Genomic DNA, 17,645 nt, shown 5'->3' with positions numbered 1-17,645 from the left:
TAGTTTTTGTTTCACCAGCTTTCTGGTATACTCACATACTTTGCCATGTGATCGTGGATTTGATGAATTGACAGCATTCTTCTTCTTCTTTTCCTTTCGGCTTGTCCCCTTAGGGGTCGCAACAGTGTGTCATCTTAGATGAATGCATATTTGTTTGGCACAGTTTTACGCTGGATGCCCTTCCTGACGCAACCTCTCTGCATTTAGCCGGGGAGAGAAGCTTACAGCACCTGGTATTCCCAGGCGGTCTCCCATCCAAGTACTAACCAGGGCCAAACCCGCTTAGCTTCTGAAATCTGAAGAGATCGGGCGATCTCAGGGTAGCATGGCTTTAAACGTTGAACTGACAGCATTGATGTATTTATTTTAATGCCAAGTAAAATATTGTCAATGAGAACTTTAACTTGCTCACAGTCAGATTGTGTGTGTGTGTGTGTGTGTGTGTATGTGTGTGTGTGTGTGTGTGTGTGTGTGTGGTGTGTGTGTGTGTGTGTGTGTGTGACAGCTAGTTCTTTTTCTCCTGGTTGTTTGCGCTCTCTCGCAATAATATACCAATCCTTTTTCCCATCTTGAGTCTTCGTATAATTCCAATAGCAATCAAAGGATTTTTCTGCTGAATGTGTTGCTCGTGCTAGAACAGCTTCCATTGACAACTTTAGCATCGCTGCATCTTAGGCAGAGCACTTTTTCTCACTCCAAAAGAAAAGATCTCACCCAGTTTCACCGCTTGTTCTTCTATTTGAGGATACTCCGACAGCCATTCCATCTTAAAAGAACTGCAGTTCTTTTTTACTTTGGTTTGGGGAGTTCACACATCACATTCACTACCCGCTTGTTTCGCCATGAAATGGGGTTAGTATTAGCATTACTGAACTCCACCGCAATGTTATTGTTATGGAGTGTGTACAAGCACAGTACATGCGCAAGTTGGTTGCGTAGTGTACAGTATTTGCATCGTATCGTATGATTGGCTGAACAGCTCTCACTCACCGAATTACATAGGAAAATAATACAGGAGAAAACATTATATATCAAATTCATTTGCAGTGCGTTCACTACCCCGGATAGGTTTTCTTGTGTGCTGAGAGTGTGAGAGAAGTGTGCAATTGCTGAGCTGCGCAGCTTACATCGGGTCGTACTACTGCGGGGTGTTTGTGATAGTGCCATTGTATAACGAAGGTCTATTTCTCTACCCACTGCATTAAATTGTATTAAGCTTCACAACCAAATCAAGTCTTTCCCTCTATTAATAGAGAAACAGACTATACTGTTGATAAGGTGTGTATATTACAGTACTGGTGTCAGGATTGTATCACACCCTCAATGCCTACTTCAATTACTTAGAAATAATCAATCATGGCTTTATCAAACATGTGCCAAAAATTCCCGATTGTGTCCATCATGGCTCACAGTTTATGAAGTGGGATGTTGTAAAGTCGCCAGTAGATGCGCTGATAAGGAACATGTGATCAGGTAAGGTGAGCAGGCAAAAGAGGAAAGTGTGGGATGACAACTCTCTCGCTACTCCTGTGGGAATTCTTGCTGTGCCACCTTTCCAAAGGGGAGAAGTACACATAAACACGCAGAAAACCTGTTTACCTCGAAGATCGTAGCCCCTATGTGTGATCCTGAGGACCAGGATTGCCTCCATTTCTCATGGTCCTGCATCAGTCCACTGCTGACACAGATATACTGTCGAGATAGCATCACAGATAGGTTTGTGGAGGTTGAAGTAGCCCTCAAGGCGACCGGCTCTGAAAACACTAACACTCAAGGCATAACTGACACACGTTAATCTTCAAACTTTCATTTATTTGACACCTATTCACTTGAAATCTCAAAGCCCCAATTTCAAGTCCAACAAATCCAGATTGAAAAATTATACTGCAGGTTCTCGTGGAGCAACTGTAGTTTTGACAGATCTATTGGCTGATCGGAGCTTGATAAAGCACCAGTGAAAATGCTCCAATTTCAAAGTCTGCTCTGGTTGTGTGGGAAAGCCCAATGCTTGTGCTTTCCACCGCCGCAACCAATCAGCCACCAGCAGCCTTTACAAACACCTCAGCTGCAGTCACCGTATCAACACAGTTCAACAGCACATCTTCCCTTACAACACAGCCGCTCAACCTCTCAGCCAGTCAATAAAGACTATTCCAAAGAGGCAGCAATAAGAGACAGCATTTTAAAATAGAATAAATATCCTATTTCACACTCCAGCCGTCATAATGATAAGATGTCATAATCACGTGTCTTTAAAATAATAACTGGCAAAAGTCATGTGGATGCTGGCAATGTTGTATGGACAAAGGATCCACACGAGTCAAGCCTGTTCCTCGTAGGGTTTAAATATAGCCCCATGCGCCATTTCTGCTGTCACTCACACGCTTGGGCTGCCCTTTTGACCTCACATTCACAAAAGAGACTTGAAGCTGACACCCGTAGAGCAAATGTTTTTCACCACCCCAGTCAAAGCGTGCCAAGCGTGCACTTTTGGGGCTTGATGCATGGCTGCATGGTTTCTTCTGCCAATCATTGACTGTTTTTCGTTTTTTCATTAGACAATATAGAATTCATAAATACAAAAATAATCTGCAATATAGATTTTTTTAATTGTATTTTTTTTAACCAGGGCTTCCTTTATCATTCAGTAAATAATGCATGAATCTTAATGACAAAATGACCATATCCACTGCCAATTAGTATGGACTGTATCTATGAAGCTATACATTCTGGTGGTGCTGGTCCTAATTAGAATTTCCTCTACTTGTCTCCTAAATATTATTCTAGTTTGTCATTGTATCATTTTTACTCATTTGTCTGTTTTTTGTGTGTTCACTTGCAAGTGGTGTGAACACATGTAGGATACAAAGAAACAAGATGGGGTCTCGCCAACTATTAAGACAGTTGTACCTTGCTTCACGCCTGACGGTGTGCAGGCTCAGGTCAGAGCTCGTTTGGTTTTGAGTCAAAGGTCACCAACATATGTTGTCCAACAGCTTAAACATGTTAGTGCCAGAGGCTGCTTTTCACTAACATGTGCGTCGATTTAGCTTTCTCCCAGCTTCTGGTGTACCTCTGCTATGGATGGAACTGTCATTATTCATAAGTATAGTGAATAATATTGAAGAGCTTTTTGGCTTTTATTTTCTCTGTCACCTCTTCATTATAGGGAGGGGAGTGGTGGATTTTTAAGTGTTAGTAGATGGAAGTCAGAATTTTAAGTGTTACAAGATGCCAAGGAGCACTAAGGTCGAGTGAAGGAGATGAAGCGTAATTTACAGAAAGAGGAATAGGAATCCCCTTGGTTGTAATACAGTGCCACATTTTGCCATTTTAACATTTGTTCCCACACAGCAGTGGGAATACTGTATATGCTTGAGTTTATGCTCTGCTTATATGTTTTGCAGCTGTGTTCGTTAAAGCAGCACTTCTTTGACTGTGTAAAATGACAGTAACAGCTATGATTAGACATGATTAATCACCAAAAAAATCTCAGATTAATCACGCAGTAACTAACGCAAGATAATTACACAATGTCTTCTGACCGCATAAGTTCCTTTACGTTAACTTCGGGCAGATATTTGGAAGGTGGTGCAGGTTGCAAAAAGTCAATGATCAGGTCAATGCTTATGTCGGTGCAAAGATATGTGAGGAACCTGACGTGAGTGTAGACATCGTGGGTTCCGTTCAGTGACACTGTGAATGGACCTGTGTCCCTATGTGCCCTGAGATTAATTAGTTACCAGTCCAGGGTGTATTCTGATTTTTACTCAAAGTCAGATGGAACAGCCTCCATCACAATTCATCTCTGAATAAGAAATAATTACAATGACGAGGTTTTTAATTCGGCATAAGTTTTTTTTTGTCTCTGAGATCCAAGACTGATACCTAGAACGTCAGTTTTGGGATTCAAACAATGGATGCAGATGTGAAGGATGTGCTTTCACTGCAGAATTTCAATGAGGAGAACATGCAAACTCCACACAGGTGGGGAAAGGATTTAGGGCCCAGGTCCTCAGAACTGTGAGGCAGATGTTCTAACCTGTCTGCCTCCAAAACGGAACAAATTAGTTTCATAACCCGCGGTTCAACTGGATATATAGCCTCTTCATTTTGAAAAGAAAGCTGTTGCTCACTGATTTGATAGTAAACATACAATGTTATTTCATTATATAAAGTTCATTCTATAATATACTGGATTTTTAAATACACACCAATTAAAACAAGGGTGAGTTCAGCCTTTGTTTCTGGAGCTGAAAGGAATTTCACCCATCCATACATAGTTGCCAGCCAATCACAGGGCACATGGAGACAGACAACAGTTGCACTCAAAATCACACCTAGGGGCAGTTTAGAGTTTCCAATTAATGTTGCATGTTTTGGGAATGTGGGAGGAAACCGGATTGCCCGAAGAAAAACCATGCAGGCATGGGGAGAACATCCAAATTCCACACACAAAGACCCAGGACGGAATCCTTGTCCTCAACTGTGAGGCCAAGATAAAAATACAACTTTGCTCTGTCAAACAGTAAGTTGATCCATTGTCAGGAAGCACTCAAAGTAAGCAAGTTAAAAAAACATCAGAGTGGGTTAGCTTCTGTATGATCACCATCAACTGGATGGATTGACTGTTGTGTAAAGGCCCTAAATACAGTAGTGTTCAAAATAATAGCAGTCCAATGTGACTAACCAGATTAATCCACATTTTAAGTATTTTTTTGTTTTCCTCCATGTCAAACAAGTTATCAGTAGGTGCAGTAGAAAGAAGCCAACAAGAGCCATTATTCATGATATGCCTGTGCAATTGGGAAATTTGTTGAACGGGGTGTGTTCAAAACATAGCGGTGTGGCGTTCAATCAGGGACGTCATCAATTTTGTGAAAAAGTTGTGAATCAGGTGGACCCTATTTAAGGATGAAATGAGCACCTGTTGAAAATGCATTTGTCCTTGAATGCTTGAGGAAAATTGGTCTTTCAACACATTGTTCAGAAGAACAGCGCAGTTTGATTAAAAGGTTGATTGGAGAGGGGAAACATTATAGAGGTGAAAAAATTATAGGCATTTCAGATGAAATAATCTCTAATGCCTTAAAATTGAAAGCAAAACCAGAAACGTGTCAAAAAATGAAAGACAACCATCAAAATGGATCGCAGAATAACCAGAATGGCAAAATCTCAGCCAATGATCAGCCCTGGAGTTACCTGCAAGTACTGTGACAGTGAGAAGACGTTTGTGTGGAGCTAATCTATTTACAAAAATTCCCCGCCAAGTCCCTCTGTTAAAAAAAGGCATGTGCAGAACAGGCTACAATTTGCCAAAGACCACATCATTTGGCCTGAAGAGAAATGGAGGAACATTTGCTGACTGATGAAAATAAAGTTATCTTTTTGGGTCCAGTGGCCACAGACAGTTTGTGAGTCGACCCCCAAACTCTGAATTCAAGACAGAGTGCATAGTGAAGACAGTGAAGCATGGTGGTGGAAGCATCACGATATGGGCATGTTTCTCCTACTATGGTGCTGGTCCTATTTATCGCATACTAGGGATCATGGATCGGTTCATATATGTCAAAATACTTGAACACGTCATGTTGACTGATGCTGAAGAGGACAGGACCTTGAAATCAGGTTTTCAACAAGACAATGACCCCAAACACACTAGTAAACATGCAAAGTCTTGCTTCCAAACCAACAACGTTAATGTCTTGGACTGGCCCGCCCAATCCCTGGACCTTAATCCAATCGAGAACATGTAGGGTGACATCAGAAATGCTGTTTATAAAGCAAAACTAAGAAATATAAATGAATTGTGGAATGTCATTAGGAATCTTGGACTGCAATAACAACTGAAAGGTGGCACAAGTTGGTTTACTCCATGCCACACAGATGTGAAGCAGTTCTGAGAAGAAAAAAAACTGTGGTCATCCAACTAAATATTAATTTAGTGTTTCAAAGGATTGAAATATCCTAGAAAAAAAATTGTACCAAATAGTTTTGAATTTGCAAAGTCAACGGCACACTGCTTTTTTTATTCACCACACCCCTTTCAACAAATTTCACACCCTTAAGAGCGTGTATATCATCAATGCTGGGTCTGGTTGGTTTTCTGAGAATCTACTGCACATACTGGTAACTCGTTTGACATTTAGCAACTTGAAAACATGGATTCATTTGGTTAGTCACATTGGACTGCCCTTATTTTGAACACTACTATAGCTCCTACACATGTTGCGAGTGTGTCTTTTCTTCTTGACTCTCCAAAAGAAAATCCACCCAAGGATGGGTGTAGAAAACATTTCTATCACTTTGTCCATATGTAAAGTAATAACGTGATTTAAAGTCCAAATTTCACAGCCATATTTGGAGAACTGTGAGTGACAAGTTATGACATTGCAGAGATGTTAACATGACATATTAGTGGGAGAGAGACACACCCAGTTTCATGCAGTCTTGTTTTCTACAACATATGACACCACTGCTCTGCTGTCTTGTCCAACATGTAAGGGTCCTATTGCTGAAGACAGATCAATAAACAAGGGAAAGTTAAAAAAGAAAAAAAATATTAAACATATAAATACCTCGTAAAACACCTATCCATTATTTCCTAGAAGTCACAGTGCTGTACAAGGGAGATACAATACTGAAAAGTAGAGATAATGTGTGTTCACTGGGGGAAAGCCCTACTTTGTCAAGCTATGTTGAACTCGTCAGTTTGCACATGCTTGTGTGACCCTTAATCAGTGCAGCTTTGCTTCACTGAAACTAAGAGACACAATTATCAGCCCTAAAGATAGGAATGGGGTGGGGGGGGGGTAGTAGATGGCTGGGTTAACCGCTGTGGCTTGTGTTTCTACTATGCACTAATGGTTGCCTGTCATTATTATAGACAGAAACAGGAGGGCGCCTGCCAGCTGCATGACCCCCATAAAACAGGACAGGAAATCCTAACAGGGAAAGAAAGGGAAAGAGTTTGGCTTTCTTGGATAATCCCCCCCGTGTTGACTAGACTCATTTATCCTTTAAAGTTGCAGTGTGAAGTTAATGAAGTAGAAAGATGTGTCCATCACAAAAATGAATATCATTCAGTTTTTTTTCAAACCCTGCATTTTCCAGGCTTCTTCTGTCACGATGGAAGGAATCTGTATAATTATTACATTTACAGAAGTTCAGCCTTTGCTCTCCGACCAAAGTACAGGGTCTGTAACACGATGGGACTTTGTTAAAGCTGCCTCAGAGGTGTCCAGCGAAACGTGACAAGCTGTTTATTAGCAGTCCGTCCTATCAGATTGCCAGAAGTTCATGCATAAACAGGCTGAACGCCGCGTCACCAGGAAGCCTTACTGCTGTCAATAAGATAACTCCACAACCTTTATTGTAGTTGAAGAGCTACATATTAAACCGCTTGGTTGAATCTCGCAGAGCGTGTCATATGATAACATTAGTCATTACCAGGAGTACGTTCGTAATTGCTGAGGAATTGGTCAGGATGGTGCAACCAGTAAAAATGACCTTGAAGTGCAAGCGTGAAAGGAAAGCAAAAGAAAAAAACATTGACTTTAAATAAAATACATGAATAATTTGTTATGACTTTATTCGGGAAACGGCTCGTGCACTGATTTTACATTGTGTGCGTGCAGTGTCCAAGGAGATGTGTGCAACATCTATGAAGTGCGTGTGTGACAACGGCATGATTCACTGTGTCACAACTGCCCAGAAACGACTGGACATCCTGAGCGGAAACCACAGCCGTTCAAGCTGTGTTTTCCTGCGAAATACAAGCTTAACGCTCTCACAAAGAGTCACTTGACTGGGTCCTCATATAGGAAGTGAAAGAGGAAGCCCCTCGTCCATCCTGTCCTCTGTCCAAATCACTGCTCTGCGCCTCACGTGATGCGGCGCTCTCAGACGACTATCAATTTTGTACTCTTACTGTTGCAAAACAACTGTGAAGAAAAACCAAGCTGGAACTGGAGCTCTCCTGATTTTAGGGGTCAAAACCGGCCACTCGCCATCGAAGATTAGGAGCATTCACGTCGACTCGCTTCTTGATCAGCAGTGTTTGTCTGAAATGTTTGCACACCTGATTAAAGAATGCTTCTTTGAAAATCCACATTTATTTCTATCTAATCTCCAACAGTCACTCAGGGCGCTCCTCTGAAGCAAATCCGGCCAAAAGCTGTCCAGGAAACATGGGTTTGACGTTACACGTCCAAACAATGTAGTAAGTCCTGTTAAACAGTCGGCTCTGCTGGCCCAGGCCTCCTCTTGAGGCTGGAGGCCTCTGGTTGTGTTCATTGGTGTCCGTGTGTGCCTGCATTCCTCTGACTCTCCCCACACAATGGTGACTCTCTGCAGCATTCTTCTGTCTGTGTCCACTGTCTGAGACACAGCCAAACACGGGCAGAGCTCACATTCTCTGGAAAACATCTAGAATCGTTATACATTGCCTCAAAGTGTGTCATGTTGTTGTACTGGTCACGCTCATTATCATAGACACCTCGGTGGTCGTGATTTTGAAATACATTTACAACGTGACGATGGTTCCTCTTCAACCTGCTTCACCATCTTGTTCTTTTTTGTGCAATCATTCCCTTTCTCTATTCTGATGCCACAGACGTGCAGACACCTTTCCCTCGTGCTGACTCAGTAGCCTGCCTCGGGCGCTCTGGGCTCGCGTTCTTTGCGGTGAAGTGGAAGGGGGGGGGGGGGTAAAATGTGTGGCTCGCACATCAGCCGCTCCAGCCTATTACATTCGAGGGAAAAGAGCTGGCTAATCGTTTCTACAATGGCACCCCACACATTGTCATACTGCTCCACAAAGCCCCTCTCCCTGCCAACACGGGCACTGTATTGTCCTGCTGATGCTTATAATTCCAAATGCAGTGATTGATAGTGCTCAAAGATTCTAACACGTGAGGAAGGCACCTCTTGAAAGGGCTAAAAATCATGCCAAGTTAAACACAAATACTCTAAGGGTTATGTAATGTGCACTGTACATGTGACATCATAAAATATTGAAAAAAAAATCACTTAACTGAATAGCTTTTTACTGACAGATTGTGATCTGTAAAAAGACAGTTGATTTGTGGAATTGAACCTCACAAAAAGCACATTTGAACGCTATTTGAAATGTTGTGGAATCCGATTCACTGTCACATACTTTCTCTCACAGACTCTACGATCACTTGCACAATCTGCACATATTATAATGCAGGATTATGTCGAACAGGTATTCATAACATGTGTTAGTAGTAGAACCATATTAAATAATTACACACGTTGGAGAGGAGTTTTTCCAAACGACCTTTCAAAATGCAGCATCACTATGAGGAACCACACTGAAGAACATTTTCAAATGAAATTATTTCCTTCACATTATCCAGTGTAATTATTGTTTCAAAAGTGACATTTTCCCACACATCTCATGTATTGACTCTAATTCTAAATTATGCAAGGATACCTACTGCGAGCAGTGAGAGTATTTCTGAGCATGTTATCTGCTACATGATTCATGAAGTCCCAGCACTGCGGGGCGGGCTACAGGGCCAATGCCTGTTTTCAAAGGGAAAGTATTTTTGCACCTGTGGTGGGAAGGGTGAGCAGGGAGCTGTCACGGGGTCAAACGTGAAAGGATCTGATGTGCTGTCAAAAAGATGGTGCCGTTAAGTTCTATGACAGCAGAATGCTCACTGTAGAGCGTTAGAAAGTCACTTTTCATTGAAATCACGTACCACAATGGCCTTGGAAGCAGGTTCCTCGTCCAAATATTATTCCGCTCCTGAACTGTGAAGGAAATGTGGCGAGAAAACATGATTGCGGATGACAAAGTGACAAACAGTGCAGAAAAGAAGACAAAGTTTTATTCCTCTTGAAGTGTCCAGAGGAGCGAGGACCGGCTGCCACGGATTGCCGCTTCTCTCTTCCTGTGTCACTGAATACAAATGTGATTTGTTTGCCTGAGGAAGCGAGAAGAGGGGAAGCCCAATTTCCACTGCGTTTTATCTGGGCGCCGCAGCCTCTGCCAGACGGCGTCCTTTGCTTTCACGTCAAGATCCCACAGGAAGCAGCGCTCCTTGAAGACTAAAGGTCATGCATGGAATGAGAGAAAGCGCAACAAAAAAAAAGGAATTTTTCATTGCCAATAAATTACACAAGGAAGAGCCCTCGTCACTAACTTCATTGGATGAACGCTACGTATACAAGATTAATCCATGTGCTGTGAATACTTTTTATGAAAATTTAGTGTTCATCCTTTGATACAAATCACATATTACTAATTGTAATTCAATAATTTACTTGTGTCAAATACTTCCACTTCTGTACATTTAAAGGTTCCCGTGTGTGTTGATGAATAGCTTTGATCTTTTTAAAATAGCTGTCACGTGTGACAAATGACATTGGCAAACACGAAATGTGTAGGTGGCATTTTTGATCAATCAAAAATTCCACAGAGAGAGGAGATGAGGTGTAAAAAGTCACAATAGTTTTATTGATCCACAGTACTGTATTTGAAAAACCAAAAAACAATTTGCATAACTGTGTTTTCTTTTTAAAAAAGAAAAAAGACAAGCAAGTAAAGAAGACATCTGCCCAGCAGAATCAGCTCAGTAAAAAATAATGCTGCAGAGAAAACTAGCATCATTGTCTTCAACGTGTATTTTAATCAACAGGAACTCAAAAGAAGAGGTAAAAAAAAAAAATCCAAGCCAAACAAAATCTGAAAAAAAAAGATTAAAATGAAATAAAGGAAACTGCAGGGGGTGATTTCAATGATGTAATTTCACACAAAATGCAGATATGTCGCTATAATGTGCTCACACATGTCCTGCATGCATGTTCAGCTCGGGCGTCTTCATTGATCACGTGTTGAATCGCCCTGCTATCATTAGATACATTTCAGCTTTCCACCAATTAAACCAGGAAAAAAAGTGATTGTTTAAAAAGCGAAGTTGGCTGCTGCTTATTGAAAAGTAGCTGCAGTTGAGTTCTCGCGAAGAATCAACAGCTCACATGAAGTATTCGGGGGAGGACGGGTTGTCACTGGTTGACCCGGTTTCGTGGTAACAGTTTGCACCGGACAGTTTCTCGCACTTGAGTTTGTACGCATCCCTCTCCCGGACCAGCCTGTTCAGTTCGTGTTTGAGCTGCTCGACCTGGGACACCAGGCTGGTCTTCTCGTGCTCGAGGACGTGTTTCTGCTGCACGCGTTTGTAGCGGCACGACTGCGCGTACCCTCGGTTTTTCAGGGTTCGCCGCTTTTGCTTCAGGCGCATCACTTCGTCCTTACTCAGCCCCCGGAGGAGCCGATTTAGCTCCCGGACCGACATGGACACCAGCTGGTCGTCTGAGAAGTGGTACTCGGCGTTGCTTCTCCTGTGCTGGCCCTGAAGGTGGCCGTGGCTGTGGTGCGCTCCGCCGACCTCGCCCGGGGACTTTGGGGAGGCGCTGCCCACGTCGGTCTTGAGGTAGGGGTCTTGGCAGTGGCTGCTTGGGAGCATTTGCGGGGGGGCCGAGAGCTCCGAGTAGTGATGCGCGGTCTCGCCGAGCTGGTTGTAGCCTTCGTAGTCGACCGGGAAAGGCGGCTGCGGGTGTCCCTGCTGCGTTGTGACCCCGATGAGGGCTTCGACCGCGTCCTCGGGGCTCAGCCCGAAAGCTTGCGGATACATTTGCGGGTGTGGGTAACCCCCGTTGTTGTCAGCTATCCAAAACGGGTCCTCGGGATTATTTCGCAGCTCGTTCGGAGGGAGGTTAGGCGAGGAGGGCATCGAATTGGCAGGTGTGCTCACGGGCGTGGAGGACACCGAGTCGGGTCTGTGGAGCTGGTTGCACGGCCCGATGAGGGTGCGCTCGATCGCCTGCATCGTCTCCTTTTTTACGCCCAACTTCATCAAATCGAAGTCGCTGACGAAATTCATGAGGCGGATTTCTGCAGTCTCTCAGTGCTAATGTTCACCTTTAGATTGTCTGGTGAAAGAACTCGGAAACGTCCGCAACTAGTTCATGCGCTGGCTGTAAACGCACTCACCCGCGCGTGTTGGGAAGAAAGAAAATCATGAAAAATTTGTTTTCCGCTCTGAAGCGAAAGCCGACTCCAAGCCGCATCCAACTGGCAAGAAGGAAGCAAAGCTCCACTCGTACACGAGGATGGACACACACGACGTCGAAGTGAGCGGAGAAGCAGTGCACAGTTGGTTCATAAAGCCACTCGGGATCCGTATCGCCGCCCCCTGGACGACACCTCCACGCTGCTCGCCAATCACCGCATGCATTCTTTTTCTTTTTTTTCCTTTTTTAAATACATTTGGAGGAAGACGAGAATGCTGCTCGTGACCGTCACTTGACCAAGACACGTACACGTAATCGCGATGCAGCCACCATCTACTTCGAAACGTGTTTATCTTCAACTTGTGTCTCTTACCAATTAGATACATATACTATATTGTATTATATATCTGTACAAATATCCAAGAGGACAAATTAAAAAAAGAGTACGACACAGAAAAAAAAAACAGTCTTCCCCTGTTAAAAGAATCAATCCGTAAATTGACAATGGCCTTTTTGCGGTTACTCAACAACAACAACAACAACAACAACAACACAACAACAACAACAGTCACGTAGCAGTTAAGGCTTCTTTAAATCCACTTGACACTTCGTTTTGGCGCTCGCCTGAGGGTCCGCTGGCCAATGCTGACATCTCATGGCTCTTTGTTAAACCACAGGCCGTTCCATTGAAACCCGATGAATATATGGGAAATGGATTGCATTTATACAGTACTGTATAGTGTTCTATCTGCGGGTGGGGCTCGGGGGTTCAGCGCTGTCTGTTTTTGCATGAATTTCCTGATGCAGTGATGTTCAGTCTAAAACCATCCCAAATTAAACAAGCACATAAACTTTTTACAACCGCAGTCTTGTGTTTCCAACATAACCTGAATGGGCGTTCTAAATATAATTTGAATATCGTGTAAAACTTGATGCAAGTAGCTCAATTTTAAAAAAGTGGAATTTACAGTATAGATTCACTAACCAATTTTCCGAATTTTTATGCTTGTAGCTTACAACAAATGATAACTCAGAATTTACAATTTAAAAAAGAATCTGAATGTTACATTCGAAAGAATCATAATATATACAAATAATATATATAATAATATAAATATAGAAATTAGGTTGACTTGGCCAGATTTTTAATGAATCTGTATATGAGCATCACTTCTCAAATTCCACAGCTTAAATACATTTTCTTTCTTTTCTAATTTATTGAGCAGCAGCTACTATTTTTTTTCTTAAATTATTTTTCTTACATCAGCAGCTATTAAATAAAAAACAGCGCAATAGATTGATTGATCATACAAGTTTTGCCTCCCAACTGTATCGAAAATACTAGACATTATACGTTAGAAACAGGATAGATAAATGTGTAGTTGGGACTGTGTCTTGTCTTCTATGTGAGTGAGTATGATGTAAAGAGAACTTCAAGATTAAGCTTGGCAATTCAGTGGATTGGTACATTTACAGCAGTTTTGTAACAAACTGTCAAAATACACACCTTTATTTGCCAGCAAAGACCAACCAGCAGCACTGCAAACAACACCCCCGCCCCCCACACGACATCTCTCTTTCTAAGCCTCGATGCGTGTTATCATGTTCTGTGTGGTATTTGGCAGTGTGTATGTTACATTTCCCATTGAGTGATTAAATAAATCTAGAAATCACTAATGTCTGGTTTATCGAACATTGTCGTATCTTTGCTTCTTGTATACATAACATCTTTCCCACATGATAGTTCCAGTGTCTATTGTGTAAACACGTAAGGGCCAAAAGCAAACTTTAGCTTTACTTATAGTCTCGAGCCATCAGATAACATACATGGAGTGAACAAGTAGCATCAGGAGAAAAGCCATGGCTCGACAACACAAGGCTGAAGTCATGATTGCTGGAGAACAACTCAGGTAGGATAGAAACCGCAGTCAAATTTCACAGTTGTATCAAAGTTAGATGAGTGACGTAAACTTCCTTCAAGGTTGAGGCTTCACGATGGAAAACTCATCAAGGACAGACGGTATCACCTTCGAACATATCCAAATTGCTTTGTAGCGGAGGAGCTCATAGCCTGGCTGGTGAACCATAAGGAGGCTCCGGATCGGACAACAGCCATGTGTCTGATGCAGCACCTCATGGATCACAACATTGTGCATCATGGTAAGAGAAAAACAGAGGGTAAGGCAAAAAATCATTACTTTTAAGACACAGAAAAAAAATTTAGATTTTTTTTTTTTTGTAGTTTGTGATAAGTGGTCTGAGTTCAAGGATGCCAAACTTTTGTATCGTTTCCGCAAAGATGATGGCACATTTCCCTTCAATACAGAAGTGAAAATCTTCATGAGAGGACAACGATTGTATGAGCAGTAAGAGCTTCAATGATCACCAATTGATAAAATGTCATCCATGTGTCAGATTAACGGTGTGGATGTTTAAATGCTTCAATTTTTTTCCCCCAAGTACACTCTATATCATCCTATTCCTAACAAAACAAGATATGCATTCTTAAATTGGCAGTCTCATAGGGGACAAGCACTCAGTTCTGCAGCTAAGAGAGGAGCACGGTGTTGCGTATGAGCGCTCTTTTCCTGGCTGCCAGTTGATAGATTGGCTACTTCAAAATGGAGAGGCAGTGAGCCGGGGTCGGGGTCTAGAGCTGTGCCGTGCTTTACAAGAGCATAGCATCATTCAGCACGGTGAGACCAAAGCAACTACACAACTGTTGGTGGCCACTGGCCGGGTACAGCAACTGCAACTCATCAACTAAACACTTCCCACTTGTGCTTTTGTTCCCTCTTCTCTCATCACTAGTGGGACAAAAACATGATTTCTTTGACAGTGGACTGCTCTATCAGTTTTGCATAAATTTCCGTCACAGACGACGCTTGTCTGAGTTGCTGAGTGAAAGTGACCAAGACAATTATGATGGCCCAATGTTGTCAACACAAGGAGACGGCCACCACGATAGTCCATTTGTTCAGCACAAAATTCCAGCACAAGAGGCTGCCAGTGATTTCCAGTCAGGTTAGAAAAATGTGCATTTTCTTCCCCACTTGTTGCACATTCCTCATCAAGAGATTCACACGCAATTTTATGATAGTGGGAGCCAGTAAAGACCTGAAAAGGGTGACAAGTGGCCGTCGAGGCAGTTTGAATTCCCTCCAGCTTCACTCTCCAGGATTTCTTCCTATTGTTCAGAAGTCTTCAACCCCAGTCATAAGATGCAACCCTAAATCAGGCAAGTGCGTAATTAAACGACAGTACTTTATAATATAATTGGTTAAGATTTAACATTTATGATGAAATTAACGATTGTTCTTGCAGTTCTTAAAAGACATTTTACTTGTGAAGAGCTACTGGTACCAGGTGCACCATTTACCAAGAGAGTGTTGACAGTGAGTTGCAAAAGGCATCATTATTCCATTTTCTTAGGATACATTTGTATACATTTTTCATGATGTATTCTTTTCTGCTATGTGGCTAGGATAATCTGCCTCACAGTCAAACGTTCCAGGTTTTAATCGCAGCTCCAGCCCAGTTTCCTCCCATACTGTATTCCAAAACGGTTTACAATTGTAAACCTTTAAATTGGCTATGTGAGTAAGCAGGATTGTGAATGGTTGCCTGTGTACGGTATACGGTACATGACCTCTGATTGACTAGCGATCAGATCAGATCGGATCTAATTCAAACCTTTTTTAAAAAATAAAACAAAAACATTTTATTTGCTATTTCAAAAATATTTATGCTAAGAACGAAAAACAAATTCTCTCACCATGATTGCAGGTGACAGGTGACGCACTTGGTTGGGGCTTTGTCCTGAGAGGCATGGCCCCTTGTTATGTGCAAGCCGTTGACCCCGGAAGCCCCGCAGCAGCTGCCGGAGTAAAGGTCATAAACGTCATACACATGGCATTAAAATTAAATCAAAACAGTGTCTTACTCAAAATCTGCCCATTTTGTTTTTTTTTAGGTGCGACAATTAGTGTGTCAGGTGAATGGACAATGTGTACTTTATCTGGACTACAGGACAGTGACCACACTGGTGATGACAGGACCTCGAATTGTTGTGTTGGAAATGATGGAATCATTGGAATAAAAACGTTTGTTTTCAAATTGATCTAGTACAAAACATTGCTTTTTCATATAGTGATAATTAGACTCATTTATACTGCAGCCCTATGGGGGGGAGTGGGGGGGCACAAGCCAATGCAAAGTGTAGGCTGGTCCCAAGCCCCAATAAATGCAGATGGTTGTGTCAGGCTTAAAACTTTACCAAACAAACGTTCTTGTAAAGAATTCCATGCCAGATCGGAAATTGAAGCAGATCGGGATTTAAGATGTGCATATCAGGGTTGCGGAAATGTAGCAATATTGAAGGACAACATTTCCAGCACATGGGCATCGCAGTATTTTATTTCCTCAGGCCAATTTACAAGTATGGTTTCCCTCAGATGGCCAGTATGATCGTGAAACTAGATCCAAGTACGGTATATGTATTATCACCCGATCATGTTATTACGTATCATCACTGTCAGGCAGAAATTTTCCATGACCAAAATTTTAGTAATTTTTTTTACCGCCACAAATTGATACTATTGGTCAGCCCCCAGACGAGAGCATTATATTTACAAATTATTGACCAATGTAAAGAGTTGAAAATATCTCAGCTCTTTGACAATCCAATGTTAATGGCTCAACAATGTTTTTGGGGTTCCTGAAAAGTGATGGTTTTGGAGAGGATTTCACTCAACACTAGTGATGTACATAAATTGATCCCTCCGTACAGGGCACTTGACCACACGCCTCCTGAAGTGACGTCATGCCACGTGCGCTGACGTAAGACAAACAGTAAAAATGGCAAATACAATACAATACATTCTGAACTGAGACAGACTCCATGCTTCTGATTTCATTCAAATCAACGATATAATATAGATTCTAAATACAATACATTCTGAACTGAGAGAGACGCTATGCTTCTGATTTCATTCAATCATTCAGACGTAGCAATGTTATGCTAGCGAAGAACGTCTCATTCATTTATACGAGACGTCTATTAAAAATCAAATTTAGGGCATATCTTCGTGCAAACACAGTCTGGTTAAGCTTCGGCCGCGAGCCAGCAAGAAATCGATACGTTTGTGCAGTATGATCATCGCTAAATATCGCTCACCAAAGAATAAGTGTGTCAATCGTTCACACGTAGCGGTGTTATGCTAGCGGAGAACGTCTCATTCATTTATACGAGACGTGTATTAAAAATCAAATTTAGGGCATATCTTCGTCCAAACACAGTCTGGTTAAGCTTTGGCCGCAAGCCAGCAAGAAATCAATATGTTTGTGCAGTCCGATCATCGCTAAATATCGCTCAACAAAGAATAAGTGTGTCAATCGTTCACACGTAGCGGTGTTATGCTAGCGGAGAACGTCTCATTCATTTATACGAGACGTGTATTAAAAATCAAATTTAGGGCATATCTTCGTGCAAACACAGTCTGGTTAAGCTTCGGCCGCGAGCCAGCAAGAAATCAATACGTTTGTGCAGTCCGATCATCGCTAAATATCTCTCAACAAAGAATAAGTGTGTCAATCGTTCA

The 17,645-nt window shown here is 42.1% G+C and overlaps 2 protein-coding genes, 1 long non-coding RNA gene and 1 pseudogene across 5 annotated transcripts in view; 1 reads left to right on the top strand and 3 right to left on the bottom strand.

The window, feature by feature from the left end:
- Positions 1 to 218: 218 nt before the first annotated feature.
- LOC133508192 (5S ribosomal RNA) lies at positions 219 to 337 on the bottom strand (annotated as a pseudogene).
- A 7,263-nt stretch (positions 338 to 7,600) lies between these two features.
- The window catches only part of LOC133506912 (uncharacterized), a 31,385-nt gene continuing 21,340 nt past the window's right edge, over positions 7,601 to 17,645 (bottom strand). Inside the window, exons 5-10 of the long non-coding RNA XR_009796639.1 lie at positions 15,821 to 15,922; positions 15,163 to 15,274; positions 14,073 to 14,177; positions 9,732 to 10,080; positions 9,465 to 9,642; positions 7,601 to 8,379 (exon numbers count right to left, since the gene is read on the bottom strand). This is a non-coding gene — a long non-coding RNA (uncharacterized LOC133506912). The remainder of the gene's footprint in view (positions 8,380 to 9,464; positions 9,643 to 9,731; positions 10,081 to 14,072; positions 14,178 to 15,162; positions 15,275 to 15,820; positions 15,923 to 17,645) is intronic.
- On the bottom strand, positions 10,462 to 12,167 carry mafbb (v-maf avian musculoaponeurotic fibrosarcoma oncogene homolog Bb). The gene has a single exon (XM_061831277.1). The coding sequence runs from the start codon at positions 11,913 to 11,915 to the stop codon at positions 11,007 to 11,009; it is 909 nt and encodes a 302-aa protein (XP_061687261.1). The 5' UTR covers positions 11,916 to 12,167; the 3' UTR covers positions 10,462 to 11,006.
- si:dkeyp-97e7.9 (DEP domain-containing mTOR-interacting protein) lies at positions 12,595 to 16,418 on the top strand. Of its 3 annotated transcripts, none has more exons than XM_061831276.1 (9): positions 12,595 to 13,955; positions 14,027 to 14,205; positions 14,345 to 14,411; positions 14,563 to 14,741; positions 14,857 to 15,069; positions 15,146 to 15,283; positions 15,370 to 15,440; positions 15,832 to 15,936; positions 16,019 to 16,418. In XM_061831276.1, exons 1-9 carry the CDS (start codon positions 13,906 to 13,908, stop codon positions 16,142 to 16,144), a joined length of 1,128 nt encoding a protein of 375 aa, XP_061687260.1. In that variant the 5' UTR covers positions 12,595 to 13,905; the 3' UTR covers positions 16,145 to 16,418. The 3 variants fall into 3 exon arrangements, with proteins under 3 accessions (XP_061687260.1, XP_061687258.1, XP_061687257.1); XM_061831274.1 differs by having other exon boundaries at positions 14,027 to 14,223; XM_061831273.1 differs by having other exon boundaries at positions 12,596 to 13,955; positions 14,288 to 14,411.

Source organism: Syngnathoides biaculeatus, chromosome 10 (genome assembly GCF_019802595.1).
Source record: "Syngnathoides biaculeatus isolate LvHL_M chromosome 10, ASM1980259v1, whole genome shotgun sequence".
Classification (NCBI taxonomy): domain Eukaryota; kingdom Metazoa; phylum Chordata; class Actinopteri; order Syngnathiformes; family Syngnathidae; genus Syngnathoides; species Syngnathoides biaculeatus.
The sequence above is the reverse complement of the archived record's forward strand: the minus strand, read 5'-3'. Positions and strand labels throughout refer to the sequence as shown.